This window comes from Hyaloscypha bicolor (genome assembly GCF_002865645.1).
Source record: "Hyaloscypha bicolor E unplaced genomic scaffold K444scaffold_55, whole genome shotgun sequence".
In the NCBI taxonomy this organism is placed as follows: Eukaryota; Fungi; Ascomycota; class Leotiomycetes; order Helotiales; family Hyaloscyphaceae; genus Hyaloscypha; species Hyaloscypha bicolor.
Window position 1 is genome coordinate 1212500 of NW_020194557.1, and position 14706 is coordinate 1227205.

A 14706-nucleotide genomic window follows, 5' to 3' on the forward strand; every position below is an offset into this window, starting at 1 on the left:
ATTTTTATTCCGGATAATTCTAATTTGAATGCCCGTCAAATTATATATCCAGGCTTAAATAGGGACCCCTGGTGGGATATAAAACAGCTACTGGTACAGATTACTAGGATGCTTAATATATTTGAATAGAAGTACCCAAATTATATAGCTATTCTAATATTTGATTAGTTTTCTATATATACTTCATATAGCAAAGGTGTACTGAATGCCTTTAGTATAAATAAGGGATTAGAGGGAGTTAAAAAGGGTAATATTAAGGCCTATAGAAGGAATATATACTTTTCACTAAAGTATATAATCCCGGGGTTATAGGGCACTATTTAAGTCCTTTAATAACTTAATTCGAATAGAGAAAGAGAGCCTAAGGGTATGGAACAGATTCTTATTAAGTAAGGTTATAATATATCTGGCTTAAGATTTAAGTATCTAAAGGATACTAAGTATACTGCATCTCTTGAATACCCTTCTGATATTGAATAAACGTGCTGTTTAGCTTATATACTATTGAATTACTAAGACTTCTTTAAAGAGAAGTCCCAAGTTAAAGAGCTTATTACAGATCGGGAATATAAGGCTGTATTTTTACTAAAGTTCCACTGCGAAATTAACCTAATTAAGATATACTAGGGGTATAGTAAAACTCGATATCGTTAAGTAAAGAAGACTAGCTTTCCAGATGCCAAGATTAAGGTAATAGAGGCACTTGAAGCTTGTTTAATTGAGACTATACAGAGGTTTTATAACTATATATTCTGCTGAATGGATGCATATTAGAAGGAATTAAGTATTAAATAAGCTGCTTAATATATACGGAAGCAAAAACGCTATAGAACGATATCTAAAAAGGTAATAGATAAATGGGATAATATGTAAAAGTAAGGGAAAGAAGGTAGCTAAGTAATAAGTAAGGTTTATGGATTTAGTTTGGCCAAAAATTAGCTTGAAACCTATATAATTAGGGCCCTACTATATATATAATATATATAGTACCAGAAAAAGCTATATTTAGTATTTAGGAAGGCTTACTTAAGCTTATAGGGCTTAATTATTATTATTATATTAATAATAAGGCTGGTGAGATGCCGCGATCTCCCCTTAAAGCCCGGGCTCACGTGACCTTAGCAAGCAAATATATTTGCGTTTTGTATAGGGAAAAATCAAAAAAGTAAAAAGGGTCCGTGCACTTTAAGCCTCGATTATTAATGAACCACAAATTATATTAAAAATCTGATTAATAGGTATTTTTCGCCTGGTTCTATTCTATAATCGCATTACTTAGAATAAATTAATTGGGGTTGTGGTTAAAAAGTTATTATGGGCGTAAAAGAGCGACCGTTTTGTCGCTTTTGGATCGGACCGACTGTAGTACCCGTATATACGACAGAAATAAACACTGTGCAGATTGCATCTTTGTATCCCTATTTAATATAAGCTTCCTATAATACTAAATAAAACTCACTAACTAATACGGTCGATGTTTTGGTGTCTCCTCTGGAGGTGTGCGTGCGTTTGGTTTGCACCTTGACTTTGCTCTAGTCTGCCCATAGAGAGCGTCCGGATCAAGCTTCTTAAAATTTGAATTCCAAATCCAGCCAACTTCTTGCGACGGGCCATCTTGGCTCGTAGCAAGCCACAGTATAGTCTTTTGTCCAAAAATAAGAATTTCCTTTTCTTCAAAAACATCGAAAAGATACACTCGAATCGGTAAAGTTTATTTTCAGTGTCATCATCACTCACTTCTCCAGCCTGGAATGATAGGAATGGGTATCCTACTTCAAATTCCATGGTAGTGCGGTTGAATACGAATAGAGTTGCAATGAGGTACAAGATGCTACGCGCTAACAATGTGTCGTCGCTCTTCCATTGGACCCAGGGGTAGCTCGAGTCGTACCTGGCACATCGGGGGTAGTAACAGTTTACTCAGGATCTGGAAAATGATGATTAACAGAGTTCACTGTTTCAATGGCCGATGTAGGTAATAATTTGAGCATCGAATTACCCTACAATCATGAAAAACTGTCAAACGGGAGCGAGAATTCAAACTTGTTGGGGGATTCTTCAGTAATATTCGGCATCATCTCGATCTCCTGTAGTTTTTGGGTGGAATGAAAGCTAGGAGGCATTGATCGAAGACCAGAAAGCTACACATAGAAATCTTCCACAACAGCTCTTTTCCGCCTTTTCTCTGGCGTTTAACCTCGCCAGAGTCGAGGCTTGGTGGCTGTGAGCCATTAGCAGACTACGTTACACAGCGACGTGCACAACTACACTAATGATAGAAATGAGTAACTGACGGTAGAATAAGTTTCGAGGAATCGCAGGTGCTGATTAATAGATGAAAAGAAATGGATTAAGTGAGCTTCATCACCATCCCCTCGCCTTTTAAATTCCCACGAACGCTCGAGGGTTAACATGAGCAGCACATGTTTCAAGAATTTAAGGGCTTTTGGGTAGTCTCATACAGTTGTGATTGTCTTGGAGTGGACGGGGTGTTGCGTAGCTATCCTCGTGGGTTTATTCGAAATGCAAAGTCTCAACTACCATCTTTCCTTCCTCCACTTCTGCTAGAATTTCCCCGTTCATCAAACCATAAATATAACATTTGCCTACTACCAGATACTTTTCTCCAATGGCTCGAATGACTAATGGTTTATCGCAGCCGAGCACAACACATATCTTGTCCCCAATTTGACTGTCCGGCGGACCCATCCCCATGTATCCTTTAGCGGTAATGAAAAGGGCTCTGTCACTAGAAGCAACTTCGAATGTGAATGCCCAATCTTGAGCATGTTGAGCAACACCAGATTCGTCGTAGGGTTCCGGCCACTGAAGTTCATCTTCCGGTCTAGTGGCCGCGAGGAATGGATCCAGCATCTCTTTCTTTGACGGGATACCGGTTTCCACAAAGTCCAGTGAGGAGCATCTCCAAACAGTAAAGTTTTGTGCGAACAAACTCCCACTTTTATCGCCTTCTATAAATCTCTCTATTTGTTTTACAAACACCGGATCATTTTTACGACGCACTAGGCTGCCAGCCCCGACTATATACATGAAGCCGGCAGCTTCGTCGAAGAAATCGCTTTGCCTATTTCCGTGAACCCTCACCGAGTCGTCAGTGATTGTTGTTCGGAAAAATACTTGATACTGTGAGATTCCTGTAGGATGGGGGACCTCGGCATGACTCAAAACTAGGTCTTGCCAACTTCTTTTCGGCCAACGCTCATGTTGTCGTTGGGACGTGATCGTATCAACTACTACACCATCGCAATTCAAGATTTTCGATCCTGACGAGGAGCTGAAAATGCTTTTGCGCCCACCAGACGCACGATATTTACCTAAGCTCATGCTTTGGCCATGTCTGTTACCACTTCTAAAATCAGGGACCCACGAAGGTGTATCCAGAGGGTATTGGTCGCCTAAAATGCCAATTCCCGCAAACGAAATAATGGAAAGGTCAAGATATGCCATGATATATTTCATGGTAAACTCTGCGTAAACCTCAGAGATCGGCTTATCATAGTCCGGCACCAGAAGTAGATTTTTCAGTTCTGCGACACCGAGCAGAGCATAAACCAAATCTCTCGGATCTGTTGATTTCAATCGAGTCATCAGATGTATAGGGGAAAAGTTCCACAAGTCGCCAAGTTCTCTGCTTTCGAAGTACCTGGGGAGTTTGACGTGGATAAAGTCCATGGGAATCGAAAAGTTTGCAAGAATGAGGTAGATCAGCTGGTCCCCAGTTAACAGACTTCTTAATGGGCTGCTCACAATCCTTCCATGCGCCACCGAAGCGGTGCTAAGATCCAACCAGTCAAAACGGTCAGGGCCGCATCGAAATACCGCAGCCTTGGAGACTATGAACTCCTGGAATACCCAGACTCGGGTCCACCATGGCCTTTCAAACAGCCTCCTCACTGCTAACCAGGCAGTTTCATCCAATAATCCCGGATTTTGCTCATATAGGTTCGAAACAATAGGTATTATCTCAACAGCTTCGGTCGCGGCGACCAAATTATCGACCAAGTTTGTATCAGTTAACATCCTAATCAACTCCACAGCCAGCGAACTATCCTCCCCTTCCTCGCCCAGCCAGACATCCACAAATTCGGCCCTGTGGTATAGATCCCTCATTATAGTAACCTGATGACTCTTCTCTGGGTTGTTCGTTTGATCGATGCAGATAGCATCGATCCAGTAAACTCGCGACTGGTCCGCATGCCTCAACCTTCGCAGCGCATGACACAAATTGACCGTTACCGGAAACGAAACTCCATCAACGATGATAGGAAGGCGAACAGACGCGTCCCCCCAGCAATACGACAAGGCGATGTATTCTATTGCGTCTTCAAGGTTTGTCTTAAATGCCTTGCATTCCACTGGAGCGGAGAAAGTGGGGGACGGCTGGATCTCGAGCAAGCGGATTTCACGCCGGCGGCGGTCGAGGGGTTGGTACTGATACGACATGCTTCTGTGAAATAAAGACGCGAGCGAGTGCAAAATATTTGACTCCTTGTTCTGGACTCTTCCTAGGAGGCACAGTTTGTCGAGAACAGAAGTTGAGTGTGTGTGGGGTCGCGATCTCTTGAATTGGTGTTCTGTTGTGAGGCAGTGCTGGCTTCCGGCGTGTACCGAGCCTCTTTAGTACGGGTGACCATAGCGACCAAAAGGGTCAATGGCTTTTTCCGCAAAATCGAATTTTTGGAAAATCGAATTTTTGACCCATTACATATTACTTACTTGAATTATTCCACTTTTAACATATTGCACGCATTATACGGCACTAAAAATGCCTCCAAAGATTGATCTTGAGCCTTATAAAAATGAGATTCTTAGTTGGATCTCTGAGAAGCATATAATTCCTGAGATTTTAAGTAAAATAAGAGGAATTCTATAGATTAAATATAGCCTAAAAATACTGAAACAAGCTCTCTCTAATTAGGATATATCGCATAATAGAAAGAATGGGTCTCCTGAGATTAAGAGAATTAAATTATATATCTCTAAGTTATTTGCAAGTAATTATAATAATAATATAATTCTCTAAATACTTTTAGTTAAGGAAATATCTCTCTACTACTAATAGCTCGCATAATATAAGCTAGATCTTGGCCTTGTTCGGAGAATAATAATAGAGAAGAGGAAATAAAAGTACTAATAGCTTATAAATATTATATAAGAGAAGCTAGACTATAGAAGAATTAAAGGCTATAAAGTAGACTTAATTAAGATATATTTCTATTAAATAGAAATTACTATTTTTTATAAATTAATCTATAATATTATTAAAGGCTTAGATAATAAAGGCTATAAATATTATATAAATAATATATAATATAAAAAGCAAGAAATAGTAATTAAAGGCTCGAATTAGAAGTAATTTCTTAATTAATATAATAAGCTAGCTCTATAGGGCTTCTAAATCTATACTATTATTAATATTTATTCTTATAATATTATCTTATATTATATAGGCATTTCTAATTATATAGTATATAATATACTTAGCTAGTTTCTTTAAATACTTAGAAAGCTTAACTATTATTCCCGAGTAATTTCCTCTAATAAAAAAAAAGAGATTTCTTTTATTAATAAAGTCTAATATACTTTCTCTTATATAATAATACTAATTTCTTCTTTTAAGAAAATCTATTACTTTAGAACTAATATAAAGAATTAAAGAATCGAGTTTTAATAAAGTTAATTTGAGAAATCCCGGCTATATTACTAGTATATTTATATTTATATCTATTTATATAATTCTTTTATTTAGGCTAATCTAGTATAGGACTTTTTTTAAGCCCTTATAATAGCTAGGGACTTTAATAGTACTTTTATAGACCGAATTACTATATTAGCTATTTATATATTTATTATATAATATATTATAGTATTATATATAAATATATAAAATTACTACCGGATCTAAAAAAATCTAAAAAGAAAATACTATATAATAGGCATTTTTATATTTCTTTATAAATATATAATTATTAAGTAATATAAGCTTCTAGTAAATAAGGGGCTCTTAGCTAAATTAGAATAAGTTATTTCTATAATTTCTTTTTTTTTCTAATTTAAATAATAGCTTATAATATAGCTTAACTTAAAAGTTTATATAATTTTTATTTAAATAAATAAATTAAACTCTAATATCTTTTTATTACTAGTTTCTTTTCTTAGTTCTAAAATCTCTTAGTTAGCTAAACTATAAATACATCTTTATATACTAAGATTATTAGCTATAAATATTAATAAATATTTTCTATATAATATTTTAATATAATATAAATTAGAGTTTATAGATATTAAAATTAATTCTTTAAGTCTTATAGAAGAAACTAGTAAATTAGATAATTCTAGACTTTATATTAAAATATATTACTGCCTTTAGTTTACTATATAATATTATATTACTAGTAGAAACTCAAGCCTATAACTAGAACTTATTTTAAAAATTAAAATTAGTATTAAGGAAATATAATAAAACGAATCTTGCCTTAAATAACTAATTTCAGAAAACTAGAAGTTTATAAAAACTATATAATTCTAATAAAAAGAGATTAAAGAAATAAATATTAGTAAAGAAAGTAATTTAAATAAATTAGATAAGAAAGAATAGAATAAGAAATAGCCGAATAAAAGAAATTTATTAGAATAGAAAATCTAAAAGAAAAAGTAAATCTTTATTTAAGAATTTTATTATATTTTTATTTTTATTATATAATTTATTTATAATTATATCTTCTTTTTTTATTTATTTTAAAATACTTTCTAGAAAGATTTCTGGCTTTCTTTTAAGGTATTTTATATATAGAAATACTTTTAATAAATCTAGCTAGTTCTAATATAAATAATATAATATAGAAGTTCCTTATTTATTTAATTTATATAATTTAAGACCTTAATATTATAGTATTTCTTTAGTTAATCTTATAATATCTTTTCCTATATTATAAAATATAAAAGAAACTACTATTAAGATTTTAGATAATAATTCAATATTTCCTATTAATAGCTTTTATTATATAGCTTTCTTTTCTTCTCTTTTATTAAGTCCGAATTAAGCCTAAATAAAAAGTCTTTTATAGAAAGGAAACTATAATAAAATAAAAGCCTATATAAAGTATATTAGAATATAAAATATAACTTAATAGTAAAATAATAAATTAAAAATATAAATAGTAAAGTATAAATAGTATATAATATATAAAAGCTTAATTAATTAAATACTTAAAAGAAATTATTCTCTAAAACTATAGAAAAACTAGTATTTTTATATAATTTCCGTAAGTTATATAGTAAAGGCTATAGCCTTTACTATATAACTTATTATAAATATAAGATCTAGGGCCTAAAAGGCAGAGTTAAACTATCTTTATTCTAATAATTTAAAGCTAAAAAAAGAAAAGAATTTTAAAAAAGCCTCGGATCTAAATAATTATAAGCTATATATAGACCTATATATTAGCTTAAACTCGGGGTTATATATAATTATTAGGTAATTATAGATACCAGATATCTTACTAGTTCTGGTTTAACCCTTACTAGTATTATATATTATAATAATTATAATATTACTTCTTTCTTTAAAGTAAGCTTATCTCTAAGCTTTAAAAGTTCCTATTAAATTCTCAAGTTATAGGTTATATATTAAAGGTCAGGGCCTTTTATATATAACTTTAAAGGATTTCTGTTTATATTATATAGTTCCGGTAATCTATTTTTTTGGTATAGTCTAACTAATAAAGAAGGTTCTAATACAATTCTAGCTATTCGGGATTCTTATTATAGAAGCTTTAAAAAGCCAGAGTACTATTACTTAATAAGAATATAAAATATTACTTCGAATCTAGATTTTATTTTTTTTACTAGATCCGGTATTTTAGCTTCCTATAAAGTAGTTTTACTACTAATATTTTCTAAACTTTATACTTTATTTCTCTGTTCTATAGTTCTAATAATAGAGGCTTTAGATTTATTTATCTAGAAAAGAAATTATCTAGATCTTTATATAGCTTCTCTATATAAAATACCAGATATATTCTATTAATTCTAGTAGCTTAAGCCTAAAAAAATACTTTATTTATTTCAGAATTTCATATAGTTCTTCTATTTAGTAAACTAGCTTATAGCTCGAATAATTATTCTTCTAGTATTTAGTAATAATTTATATCTTATTTCTTATTCTAAAGTCTACTAATTAGTAATACTTATTAGCTTAAATAGTATAATATTCTTATATTTATATTATATTCTTTTATATCTTTTATTATAATTCATAAAGCTATATTATTAGAGCCTTTATTTCTTATTTATTTAGCTCTTTCTTTAGAATATCTAATTATATCTGAATTTTCTAGTTAAATAAAATTCGCGATTTATAGCCCTTTTCTATAAGAAATAGAATCTGGCCTATAGTCTTATAGATTAGAGCTATTTATTAATAATTAATTATTATTATTTATTTATTCTAATTATTCTAGTAATAGTTTATATAAGGATATAGCTATTAGTTTAGAAATAGTTAGTAATTAATAATTTAAGCTTTATACTAATATATTTATAGAACTCGCTCTAGAAATCTAATATAAACTAGAGTTCTTAATTAGATACTAGAGTTTTTAGAATACTAATTTAGTAAACTATATAAATAAGAAAAAGAAGTACTATTTCTTTAGCTATAACTATATCTCAAATAGGAATTATAATAAAGTATTTACTTAAATAATTAATAAAGATTATTACTATATTATATTTATTTCTATTTATTAGATACTTCTTAAAATCTACTAATATATATTATTAGAAGTAGTTAGAAACTAGTAATAGATATAAGAAACCCGGTTTTTTATTTCTAAAAATATAGAATTATTAATAAGTATAATAGTTATCTTTATACTAATTAATATTTGTTTTCTAGTCTAGCTAATAGTAGCGGGCCTAAAGAAGCTATTTAAGCTTAGTTCTTCCGAAAATTTTTATTAGAAGCTATATATATACTTTTTAAATAAAAGTAATATATAAAAGTATCTCGAGTATTATTATATTATTAGATATAAATAATTTATTATATTATAAGAAAAAACTGCCTTATAATATTTAAGTATATTTTTTTTTATTTCTTGCCTTATTTTATAGCTTTTCTAGCTCTAGTAATTCTCGGTTTTTACTTAATAGCTTATTTATAAGCTAGAGATTATTATATTAGGTTTCTTTCTAAGCCGGGCTTACTAAAGCCTTAATTAGAGCTAATTAGAGATCTCGTATAATATTATTATTAATCTTTTATTATAAGAAGAGAATTTGAATCTAGTAGGCTATTATTATTTTATTTTAGGTAATTATATTCTTATATTTCCTATTTAGAATATTTGCTTATTTATTTAACTTATTTATTTAATATATAAACTTAAAATAATAATAAAAAAAAAAATTTTATCTAATAAACTTATTTTACTAAAAGCTTCTTTATAGTTATAAAATACTTGAAAGCTTAATAATCTAAATAAATTATAAAGAGTACTTCCTATAGGCTTTTTAGTTCTACTTACTATTTAATTAAGGAAGAAATAATAGTAAATATCTATTTATTATAAATATTATAGTTTAGTTTTACTAACTATATAGTTTTAAAAAGAAATACTAGCTATAACTTTATTTAATATATCTGTTTTAATTATAATAGAGAAATTTGGATTATAGTAATATAAAATTAGTACTAAAAGTATAACTTACTTTAGCTTAGTAAAACCTTTTTAATACTAATCTATTTACTTAAATTGAACTCTCTTATATATTAGAGCTATTAAAAGCTTTATTATATAGCTATATTTTATAATAAAGTATTAATAAAAGTTATAAAAGCCTAGAAAGCCTTATATTTCCTTAATTATTATTAGTAATTACTAGTTTTTAATAACTACTATTTTATTTAAATCTATTTTAATATTTTTAGTAGAAATAATAAAGCCTAAATACTTTATATAAGTAATCTTAAATTCTAATTTCTTAATATTTATTTAGAAACTAGTATTTTATAATTACTAAAGAATCTTTTATATATAGTCTTTATATTTTAGGAAATTATTTGAATAAATTAGAATATTATTTAAATAAACTATATAAAAGATATTAAAATAATTAAAAAGAATATTATTTATATATCTCTAATATAATAGAACTATTAGTTAGGCTTTCCCAAAAAACTTTATATTTATAAGCCCTATATTTTATATAAAATATTATAAGTTCTTCTAATTCTAGATCTATTCGAATCTAATAAAATACTTACTAAATATCTAGCTTTATATAAACCTTAGCTTAAGCTAGTTATATAAGAATCTCGTAAATAAAAGAAAGAAAATAGTAATTCTTTTATATTAAGTTATTTAGCTTATAATAGTTAATATAGAATTAGAAAGCTTTATTAGTCTTTTTTATAAAAAGAATTAGAGATATAAAAGAGAACTAGCTTGGCTTAATAAAGCTTTATTAGAGGTTCTTTTTAAAGAAATACTTAATTTTCTATAATTTATAGGTTAATTATTAATAAAGCAGGAAATATTTTAGGCTTTCTAGGCCTTTAGAATTATTAATTTAAATTTTATAGTTATATAATTAATATAAAAATAAAATATTTAATACTTTCTTTAAAAAAATATTTATAAATTTCTTAAATTTCTTTAGTAAAACTCTTATTAGCTATTATAGCTTTATTTCTTCTAGCTATTACTTGCCTGAAATAAACTTATTCTTTTACTATAATTCTAGCTTTTTATTAATCTCGAAAAATAATATTATAAAGAAAAAATTCTTTTTCTTTTATAGATTTATCTAGAAAATAGCTAGTAAGATACTTATAATATTAATTATAGGCCTTAACTAGATCTTATAGCTTTCTTTTAGATAATATAATTTTAATATTTCTATATCTAGCTTAGAAGAAACTTCTATATTTCCTAAGGCTATTTGTATTTCTTTATAATATTAAGCTTAATTCTTTTATTATATATGGGTTTCTAAATCCGGCTTAGAAAGAAAATAAAGGAGTTTTCTTTTTATAATTTAAGGTTTCTAGAACTTATTTATAGCTATAGCTTTATTTCTTTTATTTATATCTTTTTAGTATTAGTTACTTTTTTTAGATTTTAAATTCTTATATATAATAATTAGAATCTTATTTTAATTCTTTTTTCTAGGCTAATTATCTAGCTAGATTAACTTTCTATTCTTATAATTAATTAGAATACTAGTATTTATAAACTATTATTATTTCAAAATTATATTATATTTATCTAGCTTTATAACTAGTATAAATACTAGAACTTTCTATTTATTAATTAAAAGTATAAGCTTAATATAGTAAGTAATAGATATAGTTTACTTATTATTAAACTCTCTTATATTATAAGGTAATATTAATTAAATAGGCTTAATATCTAGAAATTATTTAATTATTTTTATAAACTTGAAATTAATAAAAGTATATCTATTTACTCTGGTATTAATAAGAGAAGAAATCTTAATATCTAATCTATTATTACTAATTATATAAGGAAGTATAAATACTTTATTTTCTAATAGCTAGCTCAAATTAACTTCTATTATATTAATATAATATAGCTCTAAAAAGAAAACTTCTTTTAGAAGTTCTCGTTTTTCTATTTTATATCTTTAGATGGCTTACTTATAATAAATACTATTAGCTTGGCTACTAAAACTTGCTTTATATATTTGGTTTTAAGCTCTAAATAATTCCTAAATATATAACTAAATTTATTATAGTTATAATACTTAAGATCTAAAAATTCGGGCTTTAAAGTAATAGGCTTATCTATTATTAGGGCCTTAAAAGCAGGCTTTATATAAAGAGCGCCTTCTAAGCTTGGCTTATTTATATTTTTATTAGCTTTCTTAAATACCTGGTTTTTCTTTTTATAATAAGCTCGAATTTACTAATTATTTATAATATAAATAGCCGGATTATTATAATATATAGCTATAGCCTCTTAGAGCTTCTAGATAAGCTTATTATTTAAGTTATCTTTAAGGTTTTATAAGTTAATATTTCTATTTACTATATATTTTAGAAATAGAATATAGAACTTCTAAATAATCTAGCTTTTTTTTATAGATAGTTTCTTAAATACTTGCCAAGTATTATATTTCTTATTTAGATTACTATATAGCTTCTCTAAATAGATATATAGTTCTCTAATAGTCTTATATATATATTAATTATTTTAGTTTAGGTAAAAAGAGATTAATATAAAAATATAGCTACTTATATAGCCGGATATATAAATAATCTTGAGATTCTTTATTTAATAAATATTAGAGTTATTATAAAGCTTATTTTTAATCTAAACTAACTAATTATTAAAGATAATACTATTCTTAGTTATATTTTTAAAAATAGAAAAGTTAGAGAATTTAATTAAATATTTACTTTCTAGAATAAAAGAATTAGTTATTCTAGTAGGCTATATAATAAGCTTTTTAATAATAGCTTTATTCTTTTATAAGGCTTACTTAGTTTCTTTTAGCTAATTATAATAATTTTTATTATAGATAAGAATATTATATATCTTTAGAATTAGCTTAATAATCTCTTATATAAATTCTCTAGATTTCGAAATAACTCTTAGAACTTTATTTTTAATAAGGCAAGTTCCTCTTTTTTCTTTACTTTCTAATAAAAAGTATCTTTTTTATTATAAATATTAATGAAATACTCGAATCTCTTAAAAGACTTAATAAGAGGCTCTAGTCTATTTTCTAGTAATATACTAGTAATCTCTTATATTATAGCTTCTTCTAACTAGCCTAGTTATTTCGAAACTTACTTCTTTATATCTTTTTTAGTAATAAGGTTACTAGCTTTTTTACTTGCCTAGCTAGTCTAAAGCTTTCTTATCTAGTTATTCTAGAGCTTTCTTTTATTCTAATATTAGTTAATTAGTATAGAAATAGCTATAGTATATTATATTTATACTTATTAAAAACTAATTAGATAAGTATTATTTAAATTCTTTATAGAATTAAGAAATAAATAAGCTTTAAATTATATTATAAATATAAGATCTAGAGCCTAGAAAGTAAAGTTAAACTATTTCTATTCTAATAATTTAAAGCTAAAAAAAGAAAAGAATCTCGAAAAAGCCTCAGGTCTAAATAATTATAAACTATATATAGATTTATATACTAGCTTAAGCTCGGGGTTATATATAACTATTAGATAACTATAGATATTAGATACTTTACTAGTTCTAGTCTAATTTCTACTAGTACTATATATTATAATAATTATAATATAACTAAAACCTTAAAACTACTAAAATAATATAATTTTTAGAGAATATAACCTACTATACTATACTACTTTATATAATTTAAGAAGGTTTAGGCTATTCTCTATTATTACTTTCTTTTCTATTATTATTAATATCTCGAATATTATATTAGGTTATATAACTATAATAAATATAGTTATTATATACTTTATATTACTTTTCTTCCAGAATTCTTAAATACTTCTTAAAAATGCCTTAATTATTTTAGTAAATAGTATAAGAAGTTTAAATATTAACTTGGCTATTATATTACTTAGTATAAATTATATAAATTTAGAAGAAGTAACTTATACTTATTAGATTAAAATTATATTAATAATTTCAGAAAGAAGTAAAATATTAAAAATAATAGTAATATAGGAACTCTTAATTATAATATCTAAAAGTTCTAAATTATTAATATTAAAGATATACTTTTACTAAGGGCTATTATTAATAACTAAGGGCTAGAGCTTATTCTTTTCTATATAAAAAAAGTACTAAATATTATTAGAGATATTTATATAAGTTCAGATAACTAGATCTTATTAAGCTTAGGCTATTATTATATATATATAAAGTATTATATATAAAATATATATAGAAAAAGAAAGTATATAAATATATATATATATAAGAAAATTAGAGAGAGGATTGGGAGCTAAGAGCCTATTTTATAGATATCTGGGGCTAAAAATAACTCAAATAGAAGCCTAAATAATTCAGATTAAGCTATAAATCAAGCTATAAATCATATAGTTATTTGGTATAGTTCAGATAATACAAGTAAAATAATTAGTTAGGGCCTTAGAAATAAGGCTATAAAGCTGTGAATTATATAGTTATTCAGTATAGTTCAGACTATAGGGCTAAAATAATTGGCTGGGGCCTTAGAAATAGTTATATGAAGCTGTAAATCATATAGTTGTTTAGTATAGTTCAGATAATGGGGTCAAAATAATTAGGTATAGCCTTAGAAATATGGCGAAAATGGCGAAAATCAGGCATTGACCCTTTTGGTCGCTATAGTCAACCAGATTTAGGGCTTGGTGGCTGCGGCCACTGGAAAAAATATGGCAATGCATTATTCATGATTCATGACTGGAGCGGATAGAACAATATTAATTTTCCCGTCTCTGATTAGAACCCTTGGATTCGTTATTATCTGTCCTCTTAATCTTCGCTTCCTTGGTCTGGCTGGTAGTGTGTAACCCCTTTGGTAGGGAAAGGAATAGTATATTTGAGTTGGTGCATTCTAAGAGCCAAACGTTGATCTCCACTCGCCGAAGTTCTGATGTGTCTTGACCACGATCCCTGAGCGTGCTGGTCCATCCGCGTTATCCTTCATACGGGGATATTGTCTTTCCGGCTCTGG

The 14706-nt window shown here is 27.3% G+C and overlaps 1 protein-coding gene across 1 annotated transcript; it reads right to left on the bottom strand.

The window, feature by feature from the left end:
- Positions 1–2484: 2484 nt before the first annotated feature.
- K444DRAFT_611347 (HET-domain-containing protein) lies at positions 2485–4569 on the bottom strand. The gene has a single exon (XM_024879922.1). It carries the CDS (start codon positions 4462–4464, stop codon positions 2515–2517), a length of 1950 nt encoding a protein of 649 aa, XP_024739067.1. The 5' UTR covers positions 4465–4569; the 3' UTR covers positions 2485–2514.
- Between the last annotated feature and the right edge of the window lie 10137 nt (positions 4570–14706).

What these genes read in the sequence shown, in the direction of transcription:
- K444DRAFT_611347 (XM_024879922.1), bottom strand. Translation starts at nt 4,464, where the DNA reads ATGTCGTATCAGTACCAACCCCTCGACCGCCGCCGGCGTGAAATCCGC.